The 14,616-nt window shown below is 48.2% G+C and overlaps 1 protein-coding gene across 1 annotated transcript; it reads right to left on the bottom strand.

The window, feature by feature from the left end:
• Positions 1-4,684: 4,684 nt before the first annotated feature.
• SLC19A2 (solute carrier family 19 member 2) lies at positions 4,685-14,044 on the bottom strand. Its single transcript, XM_075719629.1, has 6 exons — positions 13,829-14,044; positions 13,115-13,720; positions 9,771-10,002; positions 6,116-6,308; positions 5,070-5,211; positions 4,685-4,810 (listed from the first exon to the last, which is right to left on the bottom strand). The coding sequence occupies exons 1-6, from the start codon at positions 14,042-14,044 to the stop codon at positions 4,685-4,687; spliced, it is 1,515 nt and encodes a 504-aa protein (XP_075575744.1).
• Between the last annotated feature and the right edge of the window lie 572 nt (positions 14,045-14,616).

Raw genomic sequence — 14,616 nt, 5'->3', positions numbered from 1 at the left:
GGCTTCGACAAGTTCACAGCAGACTAAAACAAAGAGAAACCTGGCACAGTATCAAAGCTTTATGCTCTGCTTTTATCGTAAGACTATCCTTCATCTTACAAGCCAGTGCTACCCCTTTCATTCACAAAAGATGCTTTATTGGACTAATTACAGATCCCTGTGATTGTAAGAGAAGGATTAGACCCCCTTGCTGGAAGATCGAGCTGTGATGCTTGATAATGATAATGTAATGATATCTTAAGGTCAATCTAAATTCATGCATGCATTCATTAACCCATATGTCATCAAATTTAGGTTTTCAGATGTTCCCATCTGTGAGGGAGCTACAGAACACAGTCACACAAAAATGCAACTGAAACACTAGCCAAGCAGCGCAGGGCTCCAAGGACAGGCCAAGCAACGCAGTGCTCCAAGGACAGGCCCCGACACGTTGGTTGCTCTTTTCTATGTCACTAATGCATCAAACACTGTGTTTAGGGAACACTGATTTACGCAGAGCGAGTATGTTTGACAAGAGAAAGGCTGCGTAACACCTCCAGAGCAATGTTAAACAAGCACCTTAACACCTTTTGTACGTTGTGTAGGAAACAGCTGACACTGTCAAGAGTTGCTGGGAACAGGGCCCAGAGCTCCCAGTCTCCTGCCCCTTCCATAACCAAAGTCCCTTTCCTTCCCAGTACTTGGCTACGATCACACTGGTAGAGAAGAAAACATAATGACTTCTACGCAGAGCCCTTCCCTTTCCCCAAAAGCACTGCCACAGCAGCCAGCTGTTTCACACACGCACGCAGCCAGAGCGTGGTTGAGAGTAACCCTGCCATGCCTTGGTGGGCTGTCACAGCCAGTGCTAGCCCAGGGGGACAGCAGTGGGTGCTGCTCCTCAAAGAGCAGCCTCTGGCAGCTCTTGCTATTCCTCACATTTTGGACAGAACAAACCCAGCACTTAGCCTCTCCCCCTAACGGCGATCCTAAAGCCTAGGAACTGTGCCACATCTTACCAGCATCATAGCAAGCCTGGTGTGGGATACACAGATTTGGTGGTAACACTCACCTCCAGCAGCCCCCGGCATCGACAGGAACAAAGAAACAGCCACAGCGTCCCAGGGCGACACCCCAGCCGTGCGTAGTATTTACCTCATCTCCATCAAACCGTGCTGCGTGCTGCTTCGCAAACACAGGAATTCAGCTCTTTGACCGTAGCTGGGTGTCCCTTTTCAGCGCTTTCAGCTGTACACAGCGGTGGGATGCAATGGGAGGAGCAAGGAGGATTGCCACTGTTCACGTGGACCCGCTTTGCTCGCAGGCGACAGCAGCCTCAGGATTCTTGTCACAGCACCTTTCACCAGCACCAGAGATGTGAAATGCTTGAATCCACCTTAAAGGGTAATGCTATACCTGTATGAGCTACTAGTTACCTTCCTGCCCTGTGCAAGCAGAGATTTTAAACCCCTGCACAGCTGACTCCCGTATTCACCCAGACAAGGCAGATGAATGAAATTCAGAGCAAGCCCGACATGCTGGCAGTCCTATCACTCCTGCCTCAGCAATAAAGCTCTCAAGGCAACACTTGTAAGAACAGTAGTTTTTCCTAGACCTCCCTTTCCCCCCAGACCACCCATTTTCTCTTGTTTTTGGTGTTAATGCAGGGAGCTTGTTGGGCTACTCCCCAAACCAAACTGCATCAAACTGGCAGCAGATATTCAGAGAGCACTTTCCCCTCCAGCCCAGCCTGTACTATCAGGTACAAGCTGTCTCTTCCAGAAGCACAAAACAGGGAGAGCTTTCCAAGGCAGTCAAGTGTGGGTGTGCCAGGATGGGGAATTTACAGCATTTCTTAAGGCCTCAATCTTGTAATTAAGTTGATGTAAACAGAAAGGTCCTCCTGCATGGCAAACCTGCGCCTGCTTTCCCTTACAGTCACCCTCAGTGAGGCTGATGCTTCCTGACGAGGGTTACCCTGCACCAGTGAGTAATTTTCTCCCCCACTGCACCAGTCTGCACCGGAACTATAGTGGTATTTCTGAACTGCTCAGCCATTACGATTCCTCAGTGCAAGACCCAAGACACTTGGCACAGAGTTCTGCAAACCTACAAAAAACAGTCAACAGCTATCCTCTTTATGACTTGGTTCTTTTTGCATGGTTTGTCATTATTTTTTCCCCTCTTTGTTACAGAGGTGCTCAGAACAACCTGCATTAGTTGGCTGCAGCAGCAGTGCTGTGGATTAGCAAGGTATCAAAACAGAACAAACACTGGTCACGTAGGGTATCTTGGAGTATTTTTATTTAACAAAAATAGCTATTCAATTAGAAACCAACCACATCAATATGTTTACAGAATTTCATAGGCATCAGTAACTCTGCATACAGCTCCAGTCAGGCTCTACGGTCACCTCATTACCACAGCAACAGCCCAGCACAGGAACCTGAACAAAATCCAGGTGTGGCTTCCATATATTAATAGGCCTGAAGACACACCCAGTGTAGCAACCCTCTCTATTGCAGTTGCTCCAGTTTCATTACTTTGCTAGAAAAATCATTGTTATTGCTGTAATTCATTAGTTAATTTTTTACTTGCTTTTAAATAACTGGGTTGTTCCCCAAAGATTTGTTCTCTGTATGAAAAATGTGATTAAAATAGAGCTGCTTCTTTCGGTCACTTGACATGAGCGCTGTACACCCACTCTTCGTGCCTTGCCGCAACTGCCATCAGACCAAGGAACCCAAAGGGCAGGATATGCGGGATGTGCACTTCCTGTCCCTTTCCCAGGACAGCTCGTCAGCTAGCATTTTGCGGCTTCAGATTTCATTTTTTTAAAACCAAAAAACAGTAAAGAAAGGAATATATAGATGGGTGGCTTCAAGTTTCCATTTCAGGATAAGGCAGCTAAGTTTACGTGTGTAAATGCCAGTCGAGATGAGCCCCTACATTTAGGGGGATATTTCAGGAGGCAGGCTGCAAACACAGAGAAGCTTTAGGGAGTGGGTTCCCCTGAGCAGCCAGCCTGGAAGGGAGTCCCCAGACCCCAAGCAGCACAGCCCAAACACAGTAATCATTCACCTTGCATGGTAAAGGCTGAGGTTCACAGAAGCGATGAGAAAGGCCCTACCTGCCCCAGCCAGGGGAGAGAAGCCTTCCCAACCCTGATGCTGTGAAGTCTCCATGGCACTAAAAGCAAGCAACGAACCAAAGCCGCTGCTTCAGGCTCTGACTGGAAGAAGCTCTAACCAGCACACAGAGAGAAGGCATGGAGGGAAGCACGCTGCATTGCATCTTCTCCCTTGCCTGTTCTCCTGTAGACTTAAACTCACCACAACCTGCACAGCAACAGGGACAGTCCATAGGCCATCTCCATAGTATACTACAGATATCTGTTGCTGCACCGGTCATGGTGCCCAAGTATCCAGGTGCCCAAGCCCAGGACAACTCTGTGCAACTCCTTTCCAGTGCTGAAGCAGTTTGGAAAAAAATATTTTTAAAAACAAGTATGAGGCAAATCCCAAATTGCTTAGACAGGACACAATAAAATAAAAGAACTGCCCACTCCAAACATTCATTGTCCTGCTTCGGTGGAAAGAAGAGGTGGAAGTAGTGGACAGAGACCTACCAGAAACATAAAGGTGTTTTAAAACAACGGGACAAACTGACAGACCAGAAATCAGCATTTTTCAGAGCCTCAGGCAGTCATCCTGCTAACTACCATAACTGAAGGTGTCTATTTAGTCACCAGAGTCATCATTCTCCAAGGTCACAAAGATTAGCTTAAAATCCTGCAAGTCACCCTCCTTCTCAGTGCTATACTAACATCCACCATCCCACTGAAACAGCCCAGCCCCCAGGGTTGGGAGGCAGCGACTCTGGTAATCACAGGAATCTGCACTCCTAAAGGGCAAAGGCAGGGATGTCCCAGGGTCCCTCAGATTAGCATTTTGTCTACTTTAACTCCCTCTAAGCTTCCCCTCTAGCTTTACAGTCCCTTGGGCACAGGCCTTCATGGCACAAGCAGCACTGCTGATAGCCAATTCACCAGTGTCACAAGTTGCCCCAGGACACAGTTAAGTTTTTGGGAAAGCACCATGATCAGCTATGGTAAAACTCTGGCAGCAGGGATGACAGGCAGGAGCAGCAGAAACAGTACAAGCAACTCAAGGAAGCATGTGCATACGCAGAAACGTAAGTGTACAAAAGAAAGCATGCAGCATCACAGGGCAGGCACAGGACAGCTGCGCTGCAGAGCACAGGCCTAAGGCCACCTCCTGTCCGAGGCCTGGGGCTCTCTACAGAGAGGTCTATTAGCATGCCCTGACTTCTGCCCTGCAGCAGCACCTCAATGGCAGAGAGTAGCAGTTGACTAGACAATCGTGAAGCTGCCTTTTCAATGGCAGCCTCCAGATGCACAGCCTTAAACTAAAATCTCCCAAGGCTTTCATTCTTTAAGAAAACTTATGTTCTTTGCTACACATCCCATATATGCAACAGAAGAACAAAAGGCATTTTAGAAAGAAGATATTTGTTCTCACTTACGTAAGAGCTAATACATTTACCTTCTAAAATGTGCTACTAATATAGTATAAATATGGATCAAATACCATTAAGGTAACTGCCTTGGGAAGAAAAGGCAGAGATTAAAAAAAACCAGACCTATGTCTTCATATATAGCCACCAACAGTCTTCACTTGGTGCACTACTGGCTTTCAGGAGATCTGCTTTGCATCTGCTCTGGTCTTCTGTAAGCTCTCACAATACTGTATATGCCACTGCCCAAGAACACCAGAGAGATGGCCGCGAAGTAAGAGGCATAAATCATGAACTGCAGAGAAGGGGAAGGGGGGGAGGGAGGAGAAAAAATAAAAAAAAGAGAGAGAGAGAGAGAGAAGTGGTTAAACCAAGCAGTTACCAAATTGGTAAGAAGGTTAATACATGAGCTCCCTTCCTCTTCTAAAATATCAGGAATCGGTGATTATTTCTTTTTCAGCAAACCTTTCACTCAGAAACAGGTGGCTGAGAAGCTTTACAGCCTGGTTTACCTTCCTCCCTCCCATCAGTAAAACTGAGAGCGCCTATCATACCTGGGTGAAGATGTCCAACCCAAGCCCGCTGGCATCCACAACAATCAAAGTGAGCAGTGTCTGAAGTGCTAAGGCAATGAAAGTATTGACCCCAAACACCAGGGCGTATCGCTCCACACTGAGATTCGTAGCGATCTGGAACCTGGAAAGAAAGGGATGTCCAGAAACATAAGGACAGGGAAAAAGCGGGGAAATGCAGGAATAGGAGGAACATCTCCGGACAACAACACTATGCAACCTGAAGAGTTACATAGACTGGTCCAGTACTTTCCACAGCTAAATTACCTCACACTGACAGTGTACTTCTCTAAATAGGATCACGACAGACTAGCATAGAGGCTAGAAGAGACCCACAGAGACATCTAATAGGCTAAAAAAACCTTTGGGAGCTCTGTGGGTTTCAGTCTTACTGAAGCAGTGCTCCTGTCCAATGCAGCTGAAGGGCCTTGTCACGCAGAGAACATACAGCGCACTCTGATCCCAGAGAGCTGCTGGCAACCTCAAAGCATCAGCCTGCTGCAGGTAGAAGGTCCATAACCTCCCACATCCTTCTGACTGGAACTACTCCTTTTGCAGTTAACCAGTTTCAGCATCTCCCCTCATATTGTGTTTGAGCTGTATTAGAGCAGTTATGTATGTGTGGTTCAACAACAATTGTGGTTTCCTCCCCAAAGTGACAAAAAAAACCTAAAATGTTTTTCCTCCTTACAGGTTAGGGAAAGCTGACACTTCAACGCAGGCAAAGCATTGTCCTCTCCTCATCTGCTGACGCTTCACTCCAGTCATGTTTATGAAAAACATTCCCCTGGCGCGCAGCGCTATCTAGTATTTAGAAATAGTCACTTCAGTGTCATAAGACTTTTGAGCCTGGGCAGGCTGCCAGCCAAATGTATCTCTGTGCCTCACTTGCCAACCTGAATCACAACACAAACCCTTGCAACAGATTTCCAGATTCCTGGTAGGCAAGACCCTAGTTACATAGAAAATATGCCAGCTTTCACACCAGCTGTAACCTTAAGAGCAATTTACATTAAAAAGATACTCACGATGCTATTGTGATTAGCAGCATGTAGATAATTCTGAAGACCACATATGATGCATAGCACACCCAGATGTTACGAACAGTATCCATGATATATACAGCAGCAGCAATAAGAAAGGAGAACAGGGCAAGTGCCACCTCACCCCACATTGCCCAGGATGTTCTTATGTGACCCACAACAAACACTGCAACAGCTCCTGCGAGGGGAAGGAAAGCATAACTGTTAGTTATTACAATCGGAGCAATTTGGAGACTGTGTATTAGAAGCTATACAGCCTCTAATAGCCAAACATGATTGAAGTGGAGGAGACTAACATGCACAACTCCCATTCACTTTTACAGGAACAGCAGGGTGGGGAATAAAAAAAAAAAGGTCAGTTCTGACTGCCTCTGAAGCCTCCTCCCTGGCTTCAGAAGCAGAACAGCCCCAGGACTCAGACCACTGCCACTCCGTCCTCTGTGCCTGACCATAGCAGTGTTGTCAGTTGGGCTACAGAGAAACGCAAACCCTCGTTCTCAAAAGCACTCAGCTAATTATTTTGTGGTGCTTTGGGGGGTTAGGATGGAGGAAGACACTACCCATTTTGATACACAGCTGTTAGAACTCTCTCCCAGGAGGCAGGAAAAACTACATTTACTGTCATCTTCACGCCGGGCTGTTAAGTAAGGGCAGGGGTCCAAATCCACATCTCCCAGGATGCAACCTAATCACAAGCTACTGTCATGTGTTGTTGATGATGGAAAGCATAGGATATTTCATGCAAGTCAACAAGCCGACAAGGTGTGTTTCATGCACTATCACAGTTCTAACTACTGAGAAGCCCAAATGCATATTACGTTACAAGAAAATTCCCATTTGAAGTAGGCCTTGTTCTGCAAACAAGTCAAACACCAACCAACAGCATAACGATGCTGCTGTACACAGCAAACTAGACAAACAGCATACTGACAAAGGGAGGTTTACTGGAGATCTCTGAAAAACAGGACTGTATTCAGCATTTGACCACTGTACAGAAGTGCTACAGTGCAGCATCTAAGCTCTTTGTAGCCCTCAGCTGGCCTGCTATCTTAGAAATCCTTCAAGCACATGAAGACTCCTTATGTACCATCAGTGTGTACAAGCCTGCAACCCTGTCCAGACCTCTTGTCAATCTTGCAGACTAGGGAAGAAGGTATCTATGCCAAGGGGAAGAAATTTATTTCCCCCCGCTACACTCTTGTCCCCAGTGCCTGCTGTGACACTACCTGACATTTTGCTCTTTGGAAATCTGGCTCCCCCAGTAGCAAAACCCTGAGACGCAAAAACAAGCTAAGTCCTAGAGCCTTCTTCCTACTGTCTCAGCAATTCTGAAATTTGGGAACAGACATCGCTCTCTGGGGATCTCATGGCAACTCACAAAGTTGTATTCCCCCTATGTCTCAAGGTTATAGCAGCCTGACACCTAATTATGACAAGATACACAACCTGTGTCCTACAATTAGACACCTACAGCTGACTCCGTGGTTTCACACCCCAACCTGATAAAGGATTGCCACATTCCAAAGAAGGTGCCGGGATGCAGCTTAACAGTCATTTGACCTCACTAGAAGGAATACTATTTATCTTGCCTGGGACAGGAAGCTGACAGCCACATCAGTCACCACGCTCTACTCAAACCCTTCTACAGGGCAGCACAGGTACAGGCAGGGATGGCATCTTTCATGAAAGCTGCCAAACATTGCTCATAACTGAGCACAGAATGACTAAGAGCCATGAAAACAGCAAATCAGATCTGGGATGCACCAGGAAAGGTATTTCTAGTAAAGGGAGAAAAGCAAAGAGTATTAGTGTCCTTCTACAAGTCTGAGGCCTCACTGAATAAAGCTGAGTGCAGCTCTGGTCATCCGTCTTCAAAAAGATTGCAGCTCAAACCAGGTTTGGTACAAAGAGAGGCTAGTAAGATGACAAAGTGAACAAGGAGCTTAACTTTACCAAAGAACAACTAGAAAAGCTTGGCTTCTTTGGCCCAGAGCAAAGAACAGGTATCTACAGATAGGCCAGAATGAGACAATTTTGTGCTAAAATACAGCCTTGACATGAAGTCAGAGATAAATAAACTGCTCATTAATAAATTCAAACTGGAAATCAGAAGTTAGAGCGTTTGCACTAGTGCCTAGGAAGTCAGGTCACTGGATGCTCACTCTTAACAGGTCCCTTCCAGTCTTGTTATACACTTCAAGCTTTTAGATGAGATTACTACTTCACCAAACATCACTTGAACAAGCAACAAATCTGTGTCAGCCAGAAAGAGTTTTTGTTCAGGGACAGAAGCTAATTTGCTTTCAGAAAACATCACCCAAAGTCATTCAACCATTTATAAAAATAATACTAGAGGAAAAAAATCAAAATGGGAAACTAAAAACTTCAGTTTGGATTTAGTGCCAACCACCTTTTCTTCCAATAGTTCCATTGTTCACAGGCCTTCAAAAAAAAAAAAAAAAAAAAAAAAAAGACCTCGATATCAAAGATGTTCATAATAAGGTTTGAAGAATACTCCTCCTTTCTTTTTCCTTTTTTTTTTTTTTTTTTTTTTTTTTAAAATCTGCCCACCTTTTGCCATGCTATGGGTCTTCTTTCCCTTGATACCGATTCTTCTCCTTCCTGGGACCAAGGCAGGATAGTAGAGGAAGCCAAATCAAACAAGAAATAAGAACCACAGCATTGTGCTAGGGTAGAGGGACAGTGTATGACTGCATGCTATTAAAGTGCAGGTTTAGCACACTGAAGACCATTTAATGGCCAAAGCCTTCGGAATCAAGTTGCCAACAGTTTCAAACCCAACAAACAATGGATGGTAGACCAGCTTTTAGAACTATATACCAGCCATGGCTTCCCATTAAACTCCAAGAGGGGGCTGAGCATGCCCAAGAAAGTACTGAGCCTTCCTTGTTTGTGTACCTTGGTTTCTTTTACCCCTAAGTAGGTGATGTCCACTGCAGACGGTGGAATGACGACTCCATCAAAGAAAAGGAACATACTACAGTAACACCTAGAAAGCCTCTGCAAGGGTATGTTAGCTATATTAAAAAGGTATTGTCCTAGTTCTGGTAATGGAACAGTATTAACTTAACAAAACAAATGTTTGTGTTGACTGACCTATGTGGCCCTTTCAAGTCAAACGACTTCTTTCATCTTAATAGCTTTTCTGCTTAACAGTGCTGAAATGACTAAACGTGGCTCACTGCATGCTGTGTGTGTACAGGAAACCTTGATATGTTCCCCACACTGCCAGAGAAACAAAAACCAATAAACCCACAGGACCCTTAGCTTGACTTTGAGCAGTTAAAATAGGCATAACCCCACTGCCACAGTGGCAGCCAAGAACACAGAGTCAGCTGCATGCCTTGAGGCTTCTGCCAAATATTTCAGAACAAAGGTTGAGTTGGGAGGCTCCTTTCAACACCTAAGCACTGGATTATAAGAATCAGGGCTGCATGCAGCAACAAATTCAACACTGAGTACCGTACCTGTGCACGTCACTGAGGTCTCAGCCCGAATGCTGAGGTTGCCTCCCCTGCATGCATGGGGGAACACAAGACACTTCCAAACCGTGGTCTGGTGACCTTGAGGGACATAAGCCATTTCCCACAGCAGAGCGGGAGCTACACCAGCAGCTTACCTAGCAGCGTCGAGGCTGCCTCCACGGCACCATTGTAGATCTCCATGCTGTGAGAAGGCAGCACCATCTCCCACAGGCCCTGAGCATAGTTGATGACCTGGAAGTAGCCACAGGTGGACAGCGCCCACCACACAGACCAGCAGAGCATGGTCCGGGAGGAGTAGCACTCCAGGAAGTCCCGCCAGAGATCTTTAAGTACCTTTACAACATCTACTTTCTGCTCCTGCATAGACTGGTGAAGGGAGAGGAGAGAAGTGTTAGTCTCTTTATAAATATCCATACTGCTCCACAAAATTGCCCTTTTCAAGTGGTCTGATCACTGGTGAGTGACAGTGCCACTCTTGGACACAAATCTCTGCAGAGTAATGAATAAAAAGCTTCTCTGTGCCAGAGTCCCAGCAGCTGGTCTCTGCCCTACCCAGGGCCGTCCCCTCAGGTGCAAGGGAAGGGTTCAGCCCCAGGCACCCTCTCGATCTCTGTCTCTCTCAAGCAGAGAGCAGTAACTGCTAGATGTCAGAAGTACTACGTGAGCAACTGAAAGGTACCAGAGAGAAGAGACACAGGAGAACGGGACACGATATCCACTTTGACAAGACAGGATCAGAAGCCAGTCGTTGAAATCACAGAGGTGAAAGTGTCACTGAAGTCCTGATCCAAATTCAACCAAATTTGGTAGCACAGGGAACATGAAAGCCACCAGATATTTCCCCACATAATAAGTAGATATTCTTTAGTAGTAGCATTCAGGGGTTATAAATATTGAAAGAAGCAGTATCATTACACTGTTCTCTACCCCGTTAACGTTCACCAAGGCTCTGAGAAGGCGAGAGATGTTGCCTGGGGATCTGAAGAGAAACCGAAGCTACTTCCACCAGACACTGCTATCACAAATATATGCTCCTGTATATACAAGTGCTCAGATAAATAGCATGAGATAAAAATGAAGCTTTCCCCTCCAAATCTTTCTAGAAAGAGCAAGGAAGGGGGCAGGCCCATGAAGTGGTTTGAAAAAATTTGAAGATTTATCTGTTCTAGCAACAGGGGATGATGACAAAAATTGCTTTTTACACACAGGCTGTTACAGCCCTGTTCCTAACCACTTTATGCCAACAGCAGCAGAGGAAACAAGTATGGCTTTACTGGGTAGACAGAGCTGCCGATTATGTTGGCTGCATGCACACACATACAGAGTCTTTGTAGACAGGCGAGACCCTTCTCGTGTAAGTCAGAGCCGCGGTTACTTCACGTGAAACTGGGCAGAGCCCCCGAGGCCCACCCAGCATCTCTAGCCCCCGTGAACTTGGGTTCCCTGCAGGGAAACTTACAGCACTGTCACAGGACTGAGCTGTAGCACATTGTGCCATCACACATCCAGTTTTGGAGTGGTTTCCAGTCAGCAGCAGCAACCTGGGGCTCTTGGCAGTATGCCCTTTCCCTGGGGGAATCATGCAATGTGTGCCTGGGAAAGACTATTCTCCATGAGCAATAAAACTCATTTTAAGGTGTTTCTACTAAGACGCCCAAAGACCACAGCCTAACTCTGACCTGAACTCCCTTTTTTCCACCCCTCGAAGTGTCACTGATTTCTGAGTATCTTTATTAAACGACACAGAGTCCCGCTGGTGCTTTGCCAATGGCAAAACGCTTACTCCATGTGTGGACACCATTCCTCCAAAGCCCAACAGAACAACTTGGGAAGAGGTCAGCTTGCAGCAATGCGACTTTGGCAACATAACCCCCACACAGAAGGTTTCACATGAAGCTCAAGTTTAGGTGCAGAAAAACCGGGGAAGGGAACTGTCACATATGCTGCAAAAACTGATTTGGCACATTCAGCCCAAGCATGTGACCGATAAGCTGGGAAGGCCCATCCACCTTCCCACCACCTGGCGACGCTTCTTCAGTATAATTATTCCTACAGCCATTCATTTATGTTCATGAAATATGGTTGCCGTTACCTTAGTAAGAAGGACTATCATCACACACCAATGCTTCTCAGCTTTTGGCAGCTGGTATAACTGAACTCTGGATAGTTGTGTAAGTGTACTTGCTCCTTTTTTAAAATATTCACCTTTAGTTTGGAACCACCCTTGCTCTCACAGAATGGGAGTAAGAGAAACAAAAGGGACAGATAAGCGATATTAATGCCTTGTTATTGGCGCAGAATTTGTCTTAAATACCCTTCAGCATGCAAGTATAACATAGTTAAAAATACTTTTGCTCACACACGACTCTGCTGGATGGGGCAGGATTAGGTCCCTGGAATGTTAATACCTTTAGTTCCCAGCTGTAGCTGGAAGAAGCTGAAAGCGGCCCCGGATGCTGCCTCCCCCCAACCCAGCTAACCGGGGCTTACACTTGCTAAGTGAAATACCCATTAGCTGACTAAACCAACAGCCGTGCTTACCTTCTGGCGCGTTCTCAGAATGAGCACAACCTCCTCGTGACCGAGGAGCGAGGCTGACCTCCTCCCAGGGCCCTGAATCCCCATGCTGCGACAGGCTCTCTGTACACGTGCATTACCTGGAGCAGCGTGGCAGAGCTGCACAGCAGGCAACTGCACACACGCGTCAGGCCTCAAAACTGGAGGAGGCTGCTTGTTCGTCACCTCGTGGGATCCAATACATCCCGCCACCAAACAAGGGCACCTGCATGCATGTTTCCATACAAGCGACTTTGTTAGAGGTTACGTAGCCCATAAAAGCCACAAGTTGGGGCACTACCTTGGGGCTCTCGTGGGCTGCATTAAGCTGTTATTATGCAAAGGCGTTTCCTGCAATTTATCCGTGTTCTGTCCATTTATAACTAATCAATATCAGCCTGTAAGTGCTCTCAAGGACTACCGCAGTTTCCTTACAGGATCGTAAGATAAAACCCAATTACTACACAGCTTGTTACTGCACAACTTGCACAACAGTTGAAGTAACAAGTGTTTTCAAAATGTGAATGCAGGAAGAATTGCCTCTTTTCTGCAAGTCACAGGGTGTATCCTGAAGCACACACAGAATTTGGACATATACACAATTTTTAGTGCCCCAGAGATGTCCCTTGCTTTGTACCATTGAACAGCAATTTGATGCCCAGAGAATTTTAATCACAGCCTTGCGAGACGTGCAGAACAACTTCAGAAAAAACTAAGGAGCGGCCTACCATGCTCAATCGGCAAAAGGAATGCAGGAATAAATTTTCCTGTGCCATAAATAAGGAAGCAGGATAAGCGAAGGGATACTTTTTGCTGTTGAATATTACATCTCTACTGCTGTATACATATATGCACAGATGCATGCACGATGACCACATCAGTATTGCATCTTCGACTTCTGTAAACACAGGGCACCACTCACCTGTTTCCCTGCCGAATGACCCTCTCCATTTAGGGGAACTTTGGTCTCATCCTCCCAGCCAGCTGCCCTTTGCATATTAGGATGATCTTGGACAGCTGATCCATTTTTACAGTCCATGACTTTCATTTCCCAACTCAGCTGCTGACTTGAGACGTGGTGAAAGAAAAGGCTTTTCTGTGGCATCGGCAGGAACCACGCTGTGCCAAAGGCAATGGATATGCTAGTTAAGGAGATAACGTTCAAGCTGAAGAGGGACCATCCCGCCACCGACACGAGGACCTGCCCGGACACCGAGCCCACCGTGTAGCCCACCAGGGTGGCACTCCGGCAGTAGCTGGTGACCTTCTGGTACAGGTCGACATTGACGACACTGTAGAGGTAGGAGTAATAGGCAATGTCGGTGGCGGTCCCCATCCCGTAGAAGAACTCGAGGAACTGGACGGCCCGCAGCCCCTGGGCGTACAGCAGCATGAACCAGGTAATGATGAGGCTCAGGCCCTGCAGCAGGACCACGGGCTTGTACCGCAGGTAGTCTGTGGCCAGGAACACCGGGAACAGCAGTGCCAGGTAGGAGTAAGTCCACACCGGGTAAATCTCGTTAAACACCTGCGTGGGGGAGAAAAGACCGCGGTAACCCCCAGTACCTGCATACCGCAAGGAAAACACAAATACAGACACCCAGGCAGGGGTGCGAGGTGCCCCGGGCGGCCGTACCTGGGACTCGGAGAGGTTTTTGTGCGGCCCGAGCAGGTACGGGGTGAGGAAGGGCTCGGAGGGCCGCACGCTGCAGAAGAAGCCGTAGGCGCACAGCAGCCCCGTGGGCAGCGCCCAGCAGCACCCGCCGCCGCCGCCGCCGCCGCCACCGCCGCCGCCGCCGCCGCCAGCCCAGGCGGAGCGCCGCGCCGGCCGGCCCCCCCGCAGCCCCGCCATGCCGGGAGAGGAGCGGGCCGGGAGCGCTCCCGGGGCCGGTGTGGGGGGGGCGGCCGCGGGCCCGTCCCGGGTCACCTCTCCGGCACCCTCCCGCCAGTGCCGCCTGGCGAAAGGCTCCTTCGGCCCGCGGCCCTGCTCTGCCACACCATTCGCCGGCCTGCGGGAGGCGGGGCTTGGCGCTGCCCTCTGATTGGGCGCGGCTGCCGACTGCGGTAAGGCCGGGCAAGAGCGGGGGGGGGGGAAGCGGGCGGGGAGCACGTGCGCGCGGCGGGGGGCCGCGGCGTGACGGCGTGTGGGAAGTGGGGTGCGCCCCTGAGCCTGGGCGCTGCCCTCCTTACCTGGAGGGCGCAGGCGGGAGGCCCCTCAAAGGAAGGGGCAGCCTGTTTTATGGGTGCGCGTTGGAAACTGGCCGCGGAGAGCGCGATGGGCGCCCTTCTTGCTTACGCGCAGAGGGAAGGCGCAACGCGGCGTGGCGGAGCTCCAGCCGCTGCTGAGGTTCCCCCCAATAGGCTGCTCTTCCCCCCCCCCCCCCCCCGAATTCCCCCCTCTCCCCCCGAGGGGCAGGTACAAGC

The sequence above is a fragment of the Pelecanus crispus genome, chromosome 1 (genome assembly GCF_030463565.1).
Source record: "Pelecanus crispus isolate bPelCri1 chromosome 1, bPelCri1.pri, whole genome shotgun sequence".
In the NCBI taxonomy this organism is placed as follows: domain Eukaryota; kingdom Metazoa; phylum Chordata; class Aves; order Pelecaniformes; family Pelecanidae; genus Pelecanus; species Pelecanus crispus.
The sequence above is the reverse complement of the archived record's forward strand: the minus strand, read 5'-3'. Positions and strand labels throughout refer to the sequence as shown.